Below are 19,329 nucleotides of genomic sequence, written 5' to 3'. Positions count from 1 at the left end.
CTGTTGCTAGCTGCATGGTGCTCTTTCACAAGTTGATCCTCAAAACTATTACTCTTTTTTTTTAAATTTTTTTGGCGGGGGGAGGTATGTGTGTGCTTTTGTGTGTTGCTACAGTCCAGGTGATCTGGTCGAGTTTCCACATTTAGATGCAGCTAAGGGAAACATCTTTTGAGGGTGCTGGATGACAGCCAGCTCAATTTGAGCCCTGTTCACGCCCTAGAGGCCAAGAAGGCCAATGGCATCTTAGCCTGATTATCCAGAACAATGTTGCCAGCAGGACTGGGCCCGGGTGAGGCTGCACCTCCAGTACTGTGCTGTTTTGGTCCCCTCATTTAAAAAACGTCATTGATGTGTTGGAGCATTTCCAGCGAAGAGCAACACGGCTGGTGAAAGGTCCAGAAAACATTATGAGACATGCCCTATGAGGAGCGGCTGAGGGAGCTGGGCTTGTTCAATCTCCAGAGGATTCAGGGGCGTCCTCTTTGCTCTCTAAAACCAGGACGTGATAGTCTTTTCTACCATCCCTACAGTGAGAGGACCGGAAGAAATGGCCTTAAAACAGACTGGGGAGATTCAGATCAGAAACTAGAAAAAAAAATTCACGGTTAAGAGTGGTCAGGATTGGATTAGGCTGCCCAGGGAAGTGGTGGAGTCACCCTCGTTGGAGGTGTTTAGGAGGTGTCTGGATCTGGTGCCGGGCTGATGTGGTTCAGTGGTTTTGGGGTTGCAGTGGCAGCGCTGGGCTGATGGTTGGACCAGATGATTCAACCTTGGTGATTCTACAATTCTAGCCTTCAAACATGTTGAAGGATAAGCCTTCACTTGCCTACTCCGTTCTCTGCCATTTTTTAGGCACGCCATCCCATTTTGCTCTTTCAAGACTACCTATTCCTTTTCTCCTTTGCCAGAATTCCCAAAGAAACTGTGAGGTTTGAGAAAGAGTGAATGACAGGCAGAAGGAAAACCAAGACGCTCGTCCCGGGATGATTTCCCATCCTGGTCCTGCCACTCCCAAGCGGGTGGCGGGCTCCTGAGGCCGGGTGGGCAGGGCTGGGTAAGAAGGGCTGGGTAGGAAGAGCGGTCCCCTCCCTCATGAGGGTCGCAGCCGCCGCCCTCACGGCGCGGGCGGCGCGGGGCGGGACGGACCCGCCCTCAGCGCGCCCCGCGGCCCCGGCGGAAGGAGCGGCCCGGCCGCCCCCGCCCCTCCTCGCCGGCTGCTTCCGCCCGGTGTCGGCAGAGACAGCGCCGGCCGCCGCCGTGCCGGGAACCGGGGAGCCTGCCAACGGGGAAGGTACGTGCCGCAGCGGCCCTGCCCTGCCCTCCCCTGCCTCTCCTGTCCCTGTGCCGGGTCCGAGAGCCGCCCCGAGCCCGCGGGCGGTCGCCCCCCGCCGCCGTGCGGGGCTGACCCAGAGCCTCGCCCAGCAGGGAGGTGCCGCCAGCCCGGCTGTGTCGGGTGCCAGGTCTATAAGAAACCTGTTCCGAATAACGTTGGTGATCTCTAGGCGGGCGGTTGAGGATGGACTGACACATGCCATGCAGAAAGAAGCGCTTCTTACGTTCTCCCTTGACTTGTTTTGTCATGAAGGAGAGTTAATGAAACGTGTCTCCTTTTCCAGAAAATAACTGAGGTGATGCTATTTGTAGTGTTCTTTCTATGTGTTAGCACTTGTTCCTATGAAGCATCTCTTGCAGCTGAGTGATGCTTGTTATCTTGGTGGAATGTTACAAAACAAGAAACGAAGGAAAAGTCTGTGACCTGAAGGGCCTATAAATAGGAAAAGAGGAAAATAAGATTATAAATCCTTTAAAGTTACAAGTGTGATGAGATTTTTAAGTGGAAAGAGACATATTTTAGAAGAGGAACTACTGCTTTGGAAAAGCAAGGAATCCTGCAGGCTCACACCCTCCTTTGGGACTCTGCTGTCTGTCAGGTTTGCTGTCACTGCTGGTCCCAGGGCATCATCACTGTCAGCACCCACCTTCACGCCTGTATTTATTACACAAGAGAAGAGGTGCCTGTGCCAGACAGGGTGAGCAGCAGGTTCAGGAAGCAAGTAAATGCTGGCATGGAAATATGTGATGAAACAAATTAGGATAATGATGAAGGGCTATTTTGAGGCGTGACAGTTGTTGAGAGCTTTCTTAGTGGTAAGGTTTTTGTTGCAAAAATGAAGAAACAGCTTATTTTCTTGCAACTTAACTATAATATTAAAGTCTTGAATGGCTTGAATTATGCAGACTGTTATTTTTTTAGGTGTTATGTACTCCTGGCCCTCTGGGACTTTATGATGCCCAATTAAGGTTTGAGAGTCCATCCACATGGGCCTGTGTCAGAATCTGGATATGCGTTTGTATTCTGTGTGTTTCAGAGACTAGAAGCCTTCAATTACTAATTGTGATTATTGCAGCTTCCTATTTGCTTGTGACACTTGCTAATGATGTCAATGAGGGAAGTAGTCACACATTTCCACACCTGGGTAGGCAACGACACTAAGACTTTATACTTTCTCTCGTGGACTTAATACAAGGTTTATGTCAAAGCAGTCAAAGTCAGTGATTTTTTATGAATCTTGGACAGTACCCTAAGCAGTTGCCTGTGAAAAAGGCAAGCATGTATGAATCTACTTTACCTAGTCCCACTCTGTGAGTATCCACTCAGCTTGCAATAAAGTGCAGTCCAGGAACTTTCTGGAACAGATGTGCTGAGGTCTTAAAGATTCACTGTGGACTTCTCCATCGACTCATCCTTGCCTTTAACCCTAGGTAGCTCTGGCTTTCCAAACATCCAGCCTCAAGAAGTTCTGAGGGTCAAAAATCCACTAAGGTCTGTTGGTTTTTGACACACTTTCTGCTACATCTATGTAGTATTATCTGCTTTAATTGATTCACAAGGACAATTACAATAAATTGTGTATGGGTAATGGTAAAACAAAGTTTCCTATGTGACTGATAAGCCAAAGAATTTAACAGTACATTTGACAATATTTATGCTAAAGCTTCATAACTGTACTGTTTTCACTGCTGGTTTTTGTTTATTTATTTGTTTTTAATTGATAGCTTTGATTTCTTTTAAATGAAACTTTATTTTCCTGTTCTTGGTTTGTTGTAATGAGGGCACCTTGTCTGGAAAAAGGGGTGGTCCTGATTTTGGATGATGTCTACGTTATTTTTACTGAGTATTAGAATCAGAATTTCAAGGTTTCAGCTTTAGAGCATGCTGTGTATGCATTTGTACAGAAAACACGTTTGCAGGATATGAAGGACAGGTAATTTTTGCTTACTTAAATCAGGTGTGCTCTTAGTAGCGATGTGGCTGTGTTTTTTCTGCTCCTGACAAACCACTGTGCAGATACTGAATTCTCAGTGAAATGTTTGACAACATTGGATTCTAGCTTACTTGTTGAATGATGACATTTAGATATCTTGTGAGGCTTGTAAACAGCTTATACTGGGGAAAGTGAGTTATTCTGGTAAAAGAATATTCATAATAAAAAAAAATGTGTAATATGAAATATCTGAGCTTACAGAGCAATTAAGCATTGCTCTGTAAACAAATTGAAATTTTCACACTGAATACAAGCCTGACTACATAGTTTGTCACTGGTGGAATGAATGAGAACTGCTTATTTAGCTCACTGGGGTTGCACAACTACCTTATGTAGTGTGACAGTGCCTTCTTACCATATGTTAGGTAATCCTGATGTGCCAGAACAGTGTATAACCAATAATGCCACAACTTCAAGTTTGGCAGGGTTTCTTTCATCATTATCCTTGTTTCTTTCTTCAGTCTCTTTGCTTCCTCCTGCTGCTACTGTGCTGTTCACTTAGTTCTTTCTCCATCTCCAGCTTCTGTTTGGATTCTGCTCCCATTGTCCTTTGCTTGGACCAATTCTTTATTCAAATCCTTAGTTATTAAAAAACCAATACACTTGTGATACAAACTTTTTGCAGAAGTCTGACTCCTCAAATTTTATGTCCTGAAAGAAATTGTAGCACCAATTGGGAATGTGTATCTGATCGTAACTGGATTCTTACTTGAACCTATGATGAGCACAGGCTTTGTTCCTGAATGTATTTGTTCATAGTCATGAGTTACCAGGATTTAGCAGAGTTATCTTGATGGGAAAAGCTGGGCCCCTCTGCAAAATGCTGTCACAGAGCAACTTCAGGGGTTACTGGTCTGGTGAAGAACAAGCTGCAGTTTTCCCAGCTTGGTGAATTGTGTTTGGATCCTCTTGTGACTAGAACTGTAGGTCTGTATGTCAGAGCACTGGCATGTGCAGGCCTTTCTGTAGCACTGGTTCTAGAGAAACCTGCTGGCTCTGGCACCACTGTGTCCAGCCTGGCTGTTCAATTCCCTGTCCTGTCCTCCTGATGAGCAGAACCAGTGCTTCTTACTGGGAAGGTCTTGGACTCCAGGCCTCATATCAGTAGTACAGACAACTATGTTACTGTAGTGACTCGGAAGGGGATCTAATGCTACCCAGTGTTATTTGTGTCTCCTGTTGATTAATTCTCCTGTGTATGCTTTGCACAGAGCTCCATACAGTTTGCTTCAGTTTGTTTTCATGTCTCTGCTTGCAGTGCCTTCCTAACCTGTTTAGGTGAGTGGCTGAGTATCAGAATGTAAAGCTGTTGCAGGAAACATAAGGAGGAGGTGGTAAGCAGCGAGCATAGGTTGAGGGGGGTTACTGGAGAATGCAGCTGTAGCTAGTAAGTTGGTCTACTTTGAGTAGATAGGATTTTGACCAATTCTTTTATGTCCTCATTAGAAAGCAAGAAAACCAGCAGCAGCTGGAGAGCCAAGATGAAGGTGGGATAACAGTTGATGTAAGAACATATGCAAGTTGAAATAATAAAATGAGAAGAGTGTTTTGAATTTGGAGCATATTTTAGGTTAAAGGAGAGTAACCAACATGGAAATGTGGAAGAAACAAGGAAATAAAGGATAGTTCCTTGGGGAGATTTATGCTGAAGAGCATAGGAGATTTATGCTGAAGAGCATAGGAAAGGAAGCCAAATCAAGGGCAGCATGATGCTAATTGTACTTGTGGACTTTTTTTTTTTAATTTGGTATCTGCTTCTTGCTTGTATTCATTATGCTCTTTGAACTTCACATTACTTGACAAGACAAAAGAATAATGCTCTCCATGAAGTAGTGAATCTTATTCTGATAGGAGATGGAAAAGGAGTTATCGAACATGAGATGAAATAGATTTGCTTTTTTGTGCTTTTGCCTGTTATTAGTGCTGCTGAAAGATGGATGTTTCTTCAAATGCTAAACTTATGGGAGCTGTGGTTTAAGTGAATATGTAGGTTGCTGTTACTTTAAATTGTTTCAGTAAACGTTGGGCAGATTACCTGTATTACTTAAACAGCTGTCCAACAGAAATGTGGGCCCTGTAGTTCTTTTGATGTAGGAGAAAAAATAAGAGTATAGATCATATGGTTGAAGAGCCATATAGTTTTGTTTGTTTGTTTGTTTGTTTTAAAAGTTCTCATTTTCCCTAGGATTTCCTTTCTACTAGGGATAGTAGGAACTACATCGTAAAGAAGCATCATCTTTGTTTAGTGAGCAAGTGTTTTTTTTCCAAACTCTTAGACCACAAACAGGCTTATTTGCATGCATATCTTTCCTCTCTCTCAATGCTATTTTCAGTTTATTTTTGTCCATGTGTCCTTGCTAACCTGTTCCTTCACTCTTCTTTTTTCTTTTTTTTTTAGTATATTTTGATTTCCTTTGAAGCAATACCTTGTAAACGGTCATGTGTTCTCCCCCATAATTCACATAACTGCTTTTGAACATGATGAAGTTTAGAGACCAGGGGTGTTTCTTCTCTCTGTATGCAAACATAAACATGATGGGTTCTTGTTAATGAAGTATAACATTCCCACCTCTAACTTCAGATGAGTTTTAACCCAGTCTGTAATCGTGGTGTTACATTTCAGTTTTGCCCAGTGCCTCCCAGAATACTGATGTTCAACATGATTCAAATAAACAAATTACATACTTTGCAAACATTACTGTATTTGTGTCAGTTTTCTCATGCTATCAATTCCAAAGTGATTTATTTTCTCTTTGACTTTCTAATGCAACGGAAAGCTGGGAAAATTCATTGACAAGTTTCTCTTGACATGAGTCTGCTGTGTCTTTGAAATTTGTTGGTCAGAAGAGACCTGGCATAGTTTTTTCCCCTGGAAACCTTTCTTACCATGTAGACATTGTACTTCAGCAGCAGCTTTTTATGTTCTTTTGCACAGATACTCTATTTGAATGAGGTTTTGCTAACATTGCAGTTTAGTCTCAGAATATAAAGTATATTTATTATACCCACATTTTATTCATGCCTACCACCTTCTGTTTAATCCCCTGTGAGATTTCAGTTTTAAAAGCCCCTTTTTTTCTCTGGATCCAGTACTTCAGTGCAGTATTTGGAGGGAAAGCAGTCTTTGAAAGTTACTTTATTTCACCAGTAAATTTCAGTAGTCTGTACAAATGAACAGCTTCTTCCTTTGAGACTAAAAGGTTTCCCAAAATCCCACTTTCTGTTCTGGAAAATGCTTCATAGTACACCAAATTAAGCCATCCTCTTTGCTTTCATGCAAATGAAGCCATCATTACTTCCTTGAGTAGATTTGTTTCTTTAAACAACAGTTTTCTTGCTCGTTTCATTTGAGGTCATGGACAGTCTTAGCTTTATCATCAGGCCTGTGTATTGACTGGGAAATTGGGAATTTGCTGGGAGAATAGCTACCACTTTCTTGTAATCCATGTTAGTTGTGCTTATTAAGTTACTTTAAGAAAAAACAAACCAAGACAAAAAACATGTACTCATTTGGGGTCATTTTCATGTTGGTAGCTCTCAAGAGTTCACTTTTGAAAAAGTGAAAGTTATTTTGGTGTGATTAAACAGAATGGCAGGACATGATATGTTCGACCTCTTCCACTGTATCCTGAAATGTGTTTGATAAAACATACTTCACTTTTAGAAGTATGTCTTCATTTTTTTTGGATAATTTCATAGTAGCTGGTATTGTGTGAAGCCTCAGGGACCCTTGGCCACACCAGGGTGACTTCTCAACGTTTCCTTTACATTTGCTCCCATTCCAGTGCTCTGTGTTTCCACCCAAGTGTTAAACTGTGACAGCAAATGAAGGATCTTCGATCTAGCTGGTAACAAAGAACACGGACTCTGCTCTTGGAGCACTGGGCAAACATAACTGGGGTTTTGTGACAACCTTTGGTCTGTGATTGCCAAAGGATAAAGAGACCAGGCATCAAACTTCGAGCATTGTTGCCAGAACTGTAGTGAAACATGAGATCCATTTACTGACTGTTAAGTGCTGTAGACAAATAATTGATGCTTTCAGAGGTGTGAGTGCTTTCATAATTTGCCAGTGTGCCTGATTCCCATGGAAGTCTTTCATTTGGTTTTTTACCTTCTTGGGAGTAGTGGGGAAGTCAAGGCCAAGAGTACTGTAATAGTTCTATTATGATAATTATCAGAAGCTCTTTAATTTTATTATTTTTTTATTTATTTATTTTATTTTTTTTTTTTAGTCCTTAATACATGCTGGACTTCTCAAAGCTATAACTCACAGTGACATATAAAGATAGGTTAAAAGTTATGGTGGGCCTAACCTAATCCATTTCCTCAGGGTTCGGATCATCCTATTCATTGAACAATTTTGTGCCAGACCAGTGTATCATTGTGGGATCTGAAAATTTTCCAATTTCTTGATTCCTTAACTCCAGAACTCTTTCAAATTATTCATGTCAGGGCAAAGCACCTTTTTGGAATAAGGTTGGTGGGGATTCCATCTGTTCCTGATTTGAGTCCTCAAAAGGACTTTTCCAAGCTAACAGTTTTTTGATTTGTGAGTCCTGTCCTGCTTTGATGAATAGCTGTCTCAATAATTGCTTTTATAATGTTAGGCAGTAACAAGGGACGACTTGTTTGGTACAGAACAGGTACCCAGAAGTTATTTTCCATGCATCCCTAACACTGGGTCTGTGTGCACTTTTTGGTCATGGCTACAAGATTATTAATGGCAGTATAATGTTACAAGGTCTTGCAGGTAGATCCAGTTCTTAAAACTAGGTTTCTCCCTCCTTAGGTCTTTGCACAGTCCCCCATGTATTGTCTCTGAATAAGGTTCAGACTTGAGGAGTGATTCCAGTTTTCATTCTGCACTTCAGCTTTTTATCATTAGAACCCTAAATGTGAGTAAGCTGTACCCCATTTCTGTGTGTGTCACTGATACTTTTATACAGTTATCAGTGAAATTCTCCTGGCTGTTTTACTCCTTGAGGGGCATGGAGGGAATGACCCAGGAACAAAATAAATTGAAGGCATCATATTGGTAGCTCATCAAGTGATCACTTAAAAATAGGCTGCCTAATCACTTCACTGGTTTTAGAGTGTTGCTTTATATAACTACATTGCTTTGTTTGATGTGTCCACAGTGTTAATTTTTTAGCTTTGTTAATTTTTACAAATAATGCCTAACAGTTTTTATTTACTAATTCAGAGCTGGTGTGAAAGGGACTTGTATACGACTTTGTCAGAGAATTGTTCTAGAAAGTACAATGAAGTGTTTCATTTTTATGTGCTACTGGCTGCTGCTGCTGGTTTTTTTACACAGAATTGGTCAAGATTTGTGACTTATGTCACAACAGCTTGCAAAGTCTTTGGCCTGTGTTTATTGCTTTCCCTGAGAAAACCTGGCATCCGTTATTTTTTGTTTGTCTTGATAAATCTTTGATGAGATCTGGGCATCGTGTATCATGTCATACCTCATCTCTCACATCATGTAATCCCACCTTCCATTGTTCCTCTTTGCAGTTTTCTTACCAGGCTGATCAGTCTGTCCCTTTCTAGTTCCTAGCTATAAGCCTAAGTTCCAATCTTCAGTTCAAAGAGCTTACATCAGGTCTGGATGATTCTCCTGTGGGAATAATGTTGTAGAAATCGTCAGAGCCTTAGAGTAGAAGGCAGTTGAAGCAATCTTGCCCTTTTTCAGTTATTCTTTTGCATTCTAGTGTTGAATTCAGTCACATAAAATCACCTATTAGGTCAGGGTTTCTTTTTTTTATTTAAACTGGTACAGCTAATAAATAGAATACATCTACTTCAGTTTCCTATATTTTTGGGGGCTGGTCTAGTTTAGATTCCTTTTGTCTGACCTAAATACTCAGTTATTGTCATGTACTATGTTCATGAAACTCTGCATTTACTAAGGTATTAGAAAACTTGTTTGATATCCTTGTTGTACCACCTGTTTAGTTTTTTAATTCTGTTTTAGGGCCATAAGAATTGTAAGCTGTTGATTTGTGGAAAACTCCAGAGAAAAATTCATCCATCTTTCTGCTGAGATCAAAATTTCTGTTTTGTCCAACTGAATCTTAAAAATCTCCAAGAGACGTTCTGCTGCCTTCCTAGCAATCATCCATTGCCTTCTTAGCAACTATTTTTTTTATGATGCCTTGGAGTGTCAAGACATAACTTGTGGCTGTTGCCTCTTGTTTTACTGTCTTCCATTGCAAAGAAAGGTTTGGCTATGCTGCTTTTGCAAGTCTCCTTCAAATGGATCTAGGTTGCTATTTGATTACAGCATGGGAGACTGAAAAAACACAGTGCATAAAGCTTTCCCTCCAGCCTAGTTATTTACTTGACCCTCGCAAGTTTTCTTGTGCTCTTGACATTGTGTGGTTGAACAGAGCTGGGTTCAGTGTTACAGGTATGTTTCTGATGAATATCCTGAGTTTTACAGGCTCCAGTATTGACCCAAGATTACTTGACAGCTGACAGACGGGAGTTGATTATCTTTTAAGCTTGTTCAGTTACTTTTTAAACTATGCAAGTCAGTTTATTCAGCCTACATTTCCTTGGCCTAGAAAAAAGAATGCAGTGGGAGACAGTGCCAAAATTCTTACTAAGGCAGTGTGCATTACATTTACATATTTTCTTTCATTCTTATAGCCAGGTATTTTATAATTGAGGGCAATTGTATTGCTTGAACATGATTTGCTCTTGGAAGATTGGTCTCTTATTCTGAATTAACATCTTTTCTTTATGTGATTAGAGGAATTTATACAATACATGCTCCAGTGATTTTTTTTTTGTGGACTCAGCTGAACCAGATCTGCCTTGGGTGCTTTTTCTTGCCTTTTCTGATGGAAAATGACTATGATTTTAAATACGTTTTCATCCTCAACCATCAAGACCTCCATTCATTTACAGTTGTTTTTTGATAAACAGCATCCTTGCAATTGGCACTTTTTGGTGTATCTATACCAGTCTCATGAATTTACAAACATCCAACTTTGCAGGTTATCCCTAAGATGTAGTCCAGGTTCTTTCTGAAAAAGGTCGAAGCAGGTCAGGTTGCTGAAAGCATTGTCCAGTTGGAGACTGGTCTGCCTTTCAGGGCAACTTTCATTATCTAATAGTCCTAATTATGCATGTGGGGGAAGCCTTTGTTATTGGAATTTCCTTCATTGTAACTTTTGACTCTTTTTCCTTGTCCTTTGGACATGCATCATATGCTTCAGCATCCATATAATCTAATTGGTTTTATCCAGTATACTGATGTCTTGCTTGTCTGAGGGGTCTAAAACTGGACATAGTTCTCCAGATGCAGTCTTTCCAGTGCCAAGCAGCAGAAGTGAAACACATTCCGAGATTGCAGGCTATTCCTTGTGCAGCCTTGTATACACTTAAGCTTACAGGGGCTCGTTACTGAATCATTTTCAGCTTAATCATTTGTGTCTTCTTTGGAAAGCTACTTACTAGTTTTTGAGCCCCCACCTGAATCCATGGTGCAGGACTTTCCATTTGCCCTTGGCTTTCATGTAGTTCCCACCTTTCCAGCCTGTCAGGGTTCATTTGGATAGCAGCCCTGCCCTCCAGTGTTTCAGTTCTTTTGTCTTCCCCTGATATTTTGCATGACCCTTCTGAGAGTAGCTCCTGTCCTCTGTGCAGGTGTTCAGTGGAGACACTGAACCTTATTGCCCAATACTGATCCTTGAAAGACATTGCTGGTACATTAATGGTTGTTTCATGTTCTTGGGTGCAACTTGGAGCAGTTGTTTGGTTTTTTTCATACCTTTCTGTGAACTGAGATGAGGCTGACTGGCCTAGAGCTCCCTGGACACTAATGTGGACATGGTGGTTGCCTTTTTTTGCAGTTTCCAGACATATTTCCCAATCATAGAATTGTTAAGGTTGTAAAAGAGCTCTGACTGTTAGCACAGCACTTTCATGTTCATCACTGTCATGTCCCCAAGAGCCACATCGACACATTTTTTGAATGCTTCCACTGCTTTCCTGGGTAGCTTTTTCCAGTGTCTGTGAGGCTTACTGGAAAGGATAGAGAGTTCCCTTACAGTAGTCTTGACCATGGACACCTTGGGGTGTGTCTCTTAACATTTTGTGGAACGTTATATGTCAAATCTGCTGCAGTGGTCATTTCTCCTTTATTTTGGTTTCACCACTGTTTTATGCAGCTTACCTTTGCCCTTGTGGTTACCATTGCATCTTTCACTGCAGCATCATGCTTCAGGATAGGTACACCAACCTGTTTGTCCTGTCTAGTGATTGATAGTGAATAGTTTATAAGCCAGATATCAATTGGCTTACTCTGATTACGCTATGAGGTGCTAGTCTGAGTTTGTGACAGACAGCTCTTTCATTGAACACTCTAAGTGCAGATCAAATTTTGTCTCTATTATATAACTTAATCGTTCATATTTATTTAATATTTAATATTAGGTAGTAGTTATTTAACTATTTGATGGTCAAAGGTCATGGTGTTATGCTGCAATATGCAGTTTTATTATGAGTCACACAGAATTTGCAGAGACATGCATGTATTAGTTCTGTTTGTTTGGTATATTTTCATTTGTTTGCCTTCAAACAGATTTCAGATGAATTTTTTCAGTGGACAGTATGAACAAGAAATTTAAAATTATTTAGTAGAATAGAACTTATTGTCCAGTTCATCATTGTGTATTTCTGTGACAGAAACTAAAAGATGCTTTCTCTCATATAGTAGTAACATTTATCAACTCTTACAGCCCCATCATACATCAAATACTGAACTGAGCCTCAGATACTGGATATGAAAGCTGTTGGAGGGGTGGGGTGGTTTGGATGGGTTTTTTTTCAATTATGCTGGGGGAAGGCATAATAGCAAAGAGACTACTCTGCAAGTATTGACCTGTTATAACAGTATCTTATTCTGCTTAACAGCAAACATGGGGTCGGGGTCAGAAGAGCCAGTACCCTTACATGAAGAATTTATCTACTGTTGTGGAGCTGCTACCCATGTCTTAAAGTGTGGGCCCTGGAAAGACCTCTCAAAAGATGAAAGTAAAAATCTACCCAGGCTCTTGTTCATGATTATTCCTGGTAAGGGTCTTTTTTTTGTTTAAGTCTAGAAGTTTGTTGATTGAAAGGGGTATGTCCAGTTTAATTTTCAAAAATCTCTGCTATGTAAGTGGTAGATTTTGGCTCATGCATATGGCCAAAAGAATCAGTAATACTGCAGTGGTGAAATTTCTTTGTCATTTGATTGCTGTTGCTACCTTTATTTTTAACAGTGCCAGAAGGCAGTACTTAGAAATTATGATGTCTTACTCATTTTCTTCATGGTGGTGGTTTACTGATAGCATTGTGGGCTTTTGTTTGTTTTCATTGCTCTTCTATTTATCTGTTGCACCTTGATGTGTTACTGCAATGTCAGCTGTGTGCCAACTGACAGATGAAAGTTACGGAAAAATTCTAGATCCATTGTTTCTTTAAGTTGTTTTTTTTAATAGCAAAAGTTTTTAACTTAGATTTTTGCACATGAATTTTTATGCTGACCCTATTAAACTCAGTGAGTATTGTACAGTTCTTCATTGTATTTAAATGTGGTTGTCTTAAAATGAGAGCTCTAAACTTGCATTTGGTATACGTTAAAATTAATTAGGAGAAATCCTAATTTATTTGAAGAGTACCAATGAACTGTAAGAGTTCTGTCTTTAGCAAAAGTAGAGCTTCTTGAGCCCACTCAAGCACAGATACTGTGACTCTCACTGCCTTACAGTTTGCAGATTTCTCATGCTTTCTGTAATTTATTTGAATGTACTGGATACTATTATTTCCCCCAGAATGAGTGGTGAAAAAAAATGACTTCTCTGATTTTTCCACAATTTGAGTTCACTGATAGTGTACTTAGTTGCTGTATATGGGACTGTGTGGCTTGGTCTTTACTTAGTGGTGAAAGAGAACACAGGTGCACTTTTCTAGGGTTTTTTTTCTCAGGGTTTTGGAAGGTCCATGGAAAATTTTTTTTGTTTCCTTCGGCAAAATGATTTTATGCCTTTACCTCCAGGAGTTGAATACTAGCTTTTTAAGCCAGTGACAGTGAAGTTTAAATTCTTACCTTAACTGTAAAGAAGAAACCTTCTATGAGTACATCTTGTCCCTATGTTGAGGGGAATAACCTTTTAAACCAAATATACTATGTAGTATCTCTTTAGTACCTCTCCGGAGGTACAAGCCTGATTTCACACTTTTCAGTTGCTGCTTTCTTTCAGTTAAGGCATTTGTGGAAGGTTTAATTGAACAGCTAAATTTATAGTTTCTTTTTCACACAAGTTCTGGAACTTTCACCTGTCTTCAGGCTGATACCTTCTCTTTGGGCTGATAGTAGGGGCTGTAACAAGGATAAATCTGTAAAGCTAGATTATATCAGTAAAAAGATATGTAGGGGAAGAGCACAAAAGTTAAACATTAGCATGGTACCTGTATGAGGCATGTAAGTTATTCTGTTCAAAATGTACTGAGTCACATACACTGTATGGTCTCTATAATAGGAAATTTTTAATGCAAGAAAATGTAGTGGCAGGGCTACATGGAGCTTATTTCCTGCAGAACAGTTCTGTGAAGACTCCTTAATAACATCTTAATTAGATAGATGTTCAGAAATAGACATCAGTGAAATAGAGTGCTTCTGTCATGGTCTTCAGGCTTTTGCAAGCAGCTGATTTATGTTTTTTTCTCTTATTTCAGAAGTATGTTGGTAACAAGCTGGAAGTTCTCTCACTGCAAAAACAATTTAAAACCTCATCAACTACTATAAAGCTATCTTCACTTTAGGTGCCCAAACTCAGTAGTGAATTAAGTTACCCAAGCTTCTTGTTGTGGCTGGCAGGAAGCTGAGTGGGACCTGACATAACAAAGTGCAGTTTTGCTTCTCATAAAACAAATGGTGGGGTTTTTTACTACTGTTACATGCCTCATTTCAGCCTTCAAGGGAAGGCTTATCTGCCAGTGCGAAAAACACAGCCTTAGGAGAGATCCAGACATTTGGGTCATCTGGCAGCATCTCCATGTACCTAAACAGTCAGGATTAGGTAGCATTCCCCTTGTGCTTTTCTAACTTCCCGAGTATGAAACGTGGAGCCCTTCTGGAGTCCAGCAATTTTCACACTTGAAAGGCATGTTGAATGAATCTCAATTCCTGGTTGAGATTCTTTATGGAATGAGGGGAAGAGAGGCAAAAGGACAGCTTGGCACACAAATCAAGGACAGCAGTATCTAGACAAGGGCAGCTCTGGCTTTAAAAAAGAGAACATGTACAGCTAAGTGTTGAGCGATCTGAACTGAGGGAGCCTAGTCCTCCTGCATGTGTTACCCTGTTCTGTGTATCAAACTGCTCTGGTACATGCTTTTCCAAGCCTAATGAAATTCAGGCATATGATTTTGTTAACATGTGGTCAAACCAAACAGTTGTAGGTGGATATTGAGAAAGATGACAAAATTCTCGGCATCTGCTGGAGTCACATTGTTGCAGGATATTTGAGAATGAATCCTGTATATTTATTTTCATGTTGTGTTTTAATCACGTTACTTCAGAACAAGGAGGATTCCTCTCTGGTCCAATTTAGCCTTCTCCCTCTCCCCACTTTTTTGAAAAAATAACTCCAAAACATTCTTCTACTCTGAATTCAATGGCAAAATTTCCATTGACTTGAAAACAGGATTCTGCCTCCTAAGAACTGATAGCTCACTGTGCTTGAAGCAGTTGAAAAAAACATGCAGCAGAGTTTAATTTCATTTAACTGCAACAAGCTAATTTTTTTTATTAGTGGCAGTGTATGTGAACCTCTAATTGTAATAAAGATTTATTGTATTTAAAAGATTTATAAAGATTTATAAAGACTTTCAACTGTATTAGTTGAAATGTGTAATGCACACTTTTTTGTTTCATTACATTATTTCTTGTGCCCACAAAACCTCTGAGTAGGAGTAATAATATGTTTACTAAAGTAATTACTATGTAGAAGGTCCAGTTTTTCCTCTGTCCAGAATATATGCATATTCTTATTTGATTTTCTTAATATGAATTCTTTTCTATTAAAATTGATGAGATTTACTCATGAGAACAATATTAAATGTTTACAGTCGAATGATCAGGTCCATGATTTTCTGGAAATGTAGGTGTTATGGAAAGGACAGGAATTACTGTTTTTCCTCTTGTGTCCTAAAGGACTGTTTTTGCTTTTAAAGTGTTTGTTTAGTGTAAAATTAGCAGCAGAGTACAAAATCTACTACAGCAATATTTATCATTGCTTGTGTTCACTGAAAACCAGAATCCACAAAGTGTAATTAATTTTTTTTTCTGTTTTAATAGTATGTATTTGTGCCTGTATATTTATGAAACATTTAGTCTTGTGAGAAAATACAGATTTTAAAAACACTGTACTGTTTAGCTCATGACATTTTGCTTTTCCTCAAAGTTTTTCTTGCAATTCATTGCCCATTGCAAGGCATTGGGATGCCTTTGTTCCAGGCTTCCTAATTTGTGTTACCATTGCTGTAAACAAGGCAATTTTGCTGCAGTTTACAGTCTTGTACTTGGGAAGCATATATAATGTAAATAACTTTTTTTTTTCTTTTTTTGTAGTAAATCATGTTACACTAGTTTCATTCCTTAATATACAGAAATAAGTTCAGAATCTGTTTCTCTAGCCTGCATGCAGAGTACTTCCTATGCTTTGTCAAATTTCTTGATACGCCTGTTTGCAGTTGGATCACTGCTGGGTTTTTGGATCATCTTACTGTTTTACCACCTCATACTGTCAGTTGGTGATACTTAAGGGCTATGAGGAGTTAAACAGACACTTTCTTCAGGTATAAAGATTCTTCTTCTGAACTAATTGTCTGAGTCAAGAATTGCTTATGCACCACAGAAATTGAGGACTTGGATTCTCATCTTCTCCTAGGAGTAGTTATATGTACTTACATCAACAACACTGTTGTTGTTTCACTTGAAGGACTACTTCAACATTGCAAACAATTTGCCTGGACAAGTCTTAGTGTGTATATAATGACAAGTCTTTAGTATATTCTCTCTTGAGATGAGAGTTCCTGTTAGTTCTGAAGTCTTTAAAGTTCCATTTTTTACTGTAACACAGGGACTCAGAAAAGCTTTCAGTGATTATCTGGCTTTGTCTTCACCTGCTGTTTCACTTTACAATCACCACCCTCAACACTTGCATAAGGAAAGTTATAATAAGAATCATTATGTTATAATGCTTTGCAGTAAAACTAATTGTATAGCCCTGAAGCTTAGTTCCTTTGTATTTTGTTTTTTGGCTCCCACAAAACCAGCTTTCTGAAAGTTATTAATCTTTCACTCTGCTCAACAATTACTGGAATGAATTGTTCTTCAGAGGGCCTACTGTCACCACTGAGACTGAGGGGTAAAAGAATCTATTTCCTCATTCAGTAAACTGTCTAAAGCATGTTTAATTCTCCTCAGTTTGGTTTTAGAATGGGCGTTGATTTATACAAAATTTATGTGACTAAGTGCCCTTGTTGGTACATAACCTTTCTGCTATAACTTGGTCTGCAACAACTGAATTGGATCTAGTAAGGACTCCCAGTATCAGCAGATGAGGTTGCAGTGTGCAGCTTCTGGCAGCCTTAGCCAGGGTGTAATCTGGAATCCTGTATTGGAGTCTTGGCACCTCATGTGGATGGATCAGAATTGTTTATGGGAAGCAAAATCTGATTTTGGAGTGAAGACCATTGTGTTACTCGGGGAAGGTGCTTTATCTACTCAGACACTACTTTCCAAGTTGGCAGCCAGGGTGTCCTCCCCCAGCACATAGCAGTGTTTGTGATTTCCCTTTGAAATGCAACTGGAGGAAAGGGAATGTTGCTGGCAATGGACAGACATATTAAGAGGAAAATAAATTTTTCACCTTCTGGGCAAGGGGAGTTCTGAGTTCCAGGGTCATGTATGTTTTGTGCCTGAAGTCACTGGTTGAGGTCCAGCAGCAGTTGTGTGAATGAAGTTGAGAACCTGTTCTGTCTGAATGCATTAGGAAGTTTTTTCCTTTTTCTAGTTTTGTGGTTGGTTGCTTTTATTTTATTTTATTTTATTTTTTAAATAGTACTAGAGTATCATCCAGGAAAAAAAGTCTGTCCTCATGTGTTCTCTGCAGTTTTGTCACTATCAGCAGGATTATGAGAGTTCTTATGAAGTTTGGTGGCGGTTTTTTTTTTTCCTTGTTTGCTTTTTGCTTGGTGGTTTGTTGATTTTTTGGGCAAGAGAGGGAGGTGGAGGGGTGGTCAGGCTGAGTCCATGATGTGGCACCTGCTTTATAAAGGGACTCTTAAGTCCCAATTTCATCCAGCCTGATATGAAAAAAACTAATTCAGATGCTGAAGGAAGGAGCATAAATTTCTGGGTAGTTTGTAGAACCAGTAGGTAGGAATGGCACTGCTATGAGCATTTCTGCCTGCTGAGGGGTTAGGTTGCCCTGGGATTGAAATCTCCAGCTGTGGAGATAATCAAAACTTGACTCTCTATGCAGCCTGCTCTGGCTCTTCAAGAGCAGGGAGGGGCTGAGCTCAGACATCTCCAATGATCCCTTCCAAATTCAGTGATCCTGCACATATGATCCCTGCACTGGCCATCCAGGCTCCTTGTCCATGTGTGAATTCTAGTCTTGGTTGATATTGGAACACCCAAAATGTAGTAAAGTCTATGGATAATCATAGAGAAATACTTGATAAGAATTAGTCACCCTTTTAAAAGCTATAGTTTGCCCTCACAGCTGTATAGAACAGTGAGAGCCTTAACAATGAAACTAGGTTTGTTAAGTGTTGGGAACCAAAAATAATTAAAAATTGTTAAGGAATGAAGCATACTATTTAAATACAGTATAAACAGAGTATGCCAGAAGAGGGAGCTGTTCTAAAGATTAGGAAAAAAAACAGTGTGTTTTGGCAAAGTTATTGCTATATTAGCCAAATATACCATCCTACAGGCTTTAGGCTGTCCTCTGAATGCACAGGCAAGCATTGAGTGATTCTTTACTGTATTCTTATCAGAAAAAAAAAATTAGTTTTATAAGACCATGTGACAGTGATTAACCAGTTATGTTAGTTGTTGAGGGTCATAAAAATGCCTTTTATTTGCATTAGGAGGAGTGAGATAAAGCAAATTAGAGCAGAGAATATAAGATTGGGAGTGCTGGGGGTCTGTTCCCACCTTTCCATTGGGCTGTTTCTCAGTAGATGGCCAGTCATTTCTACAGATTGTGCCCCAAAGCACCAAACAAATCTTCATTCACGTTTACAGTATTTGTAATTATACAATAGCTTAAGCTTCTAAGCTAGAATTCACTTAAAATCAGCTAACACCAAGTAAATAAATTAATACAGAAGCACAGTTGCATAGAATGAGACAATAAATACTTCCTCTCCTGGAATGTTTAAGTCATTGACCAGCTCCATGGGCAGCTTTCCTCTTACTGTGAAAAATTCTTGTGCCAGGACAGGTATCACCTTCCAGTGTACAGCGTAAATACCCAAAGCACATGAAGGAAAACAACTCGCCACATAAAAGTACTTCAGGTCTTTTTTAAAGGAATCATTTAACTTTGGATTTTGAGAGTTGAAGTAAGTAATACTTCTACATGCTAGAGATACTGCTGTACTACATGCTATGATACATGCTGTTCATATACTAACTTGCACTTTACGTTTCTTAATCCTGTGTCACATAGTTCTGGTGACCTAAAGCTCGAGTTGTTTCCTGTGTGGATGTTTTCCATCATATTGACATTGTGCTTTCTGTGTTTATCTTCATATACCTCGACTAGTATAAGATAAAAGGTTTCATGAGTCCTATTGTCTTTGCTTATTTTGATCATACCATCCCAAGGAGAGCAGTGCTTCTGTTGTCCATCCTCAGATGAAGCAATGGAGCAGAGAAAAAGCCAGTTTTAGGTGTTCAAAAGTGAGGATATTATTTAACACATCT

At 39.6% G+C, this 19,329-nt stretch overlaps 1 protein-coding gene across 4 annotated transcripts in view; it reads left to right on the top strand.

Moving 5' to 3' along the window:
* The first annotated feature begins 1,184 nt into the window (after positions 1-1,184).
* Positions 1,185-19,329, top strand: part of LDAH (lipid droplet associated hydrolase) — a 106,596-nt gene continuing 88,451 nt past the window's right edge. For 2 of the 4 annotated variants that reach the window (XM_033513077.1, XM_015622752.3), the window contains exons 1-2: positions 1,208-1,291; positions 12,255-12,413. In XM_033513077.1, coding sequence (XP_033368968.1) covers positions 12,260-12,413 — 154 coding nt within the window. In that variant the 5' untranslated portion in view covers positions 1,208-1,291; positions 12,255-12,259. Of the gene's footprint in view, positions 1,292-2,763; positions 2,825-12,254; positions 12,414-19,329 lie in introns of all 4 variants that reach the window. The other 2 variants (XM_015622751.2, XM_015622750.2) reach the window with 2 other exon arrangements.

Source organism: Parus major, chromosome 3 (genome assembly GCF_001522545.3).
Source record: "Parus major isolate Abel chromosome 3, Parus_major1.1, whole genome shotgun sequence".
NCBI classification, from domain to species: domain Eukaryota; kingdom Metazoa; phylum Chordata; class Aves; order Passeriformes; family Paridae; genus Parus; species Parus major.
This window is presented reverse-complemented; position numbering and strand designations above follow the sequence as displayed.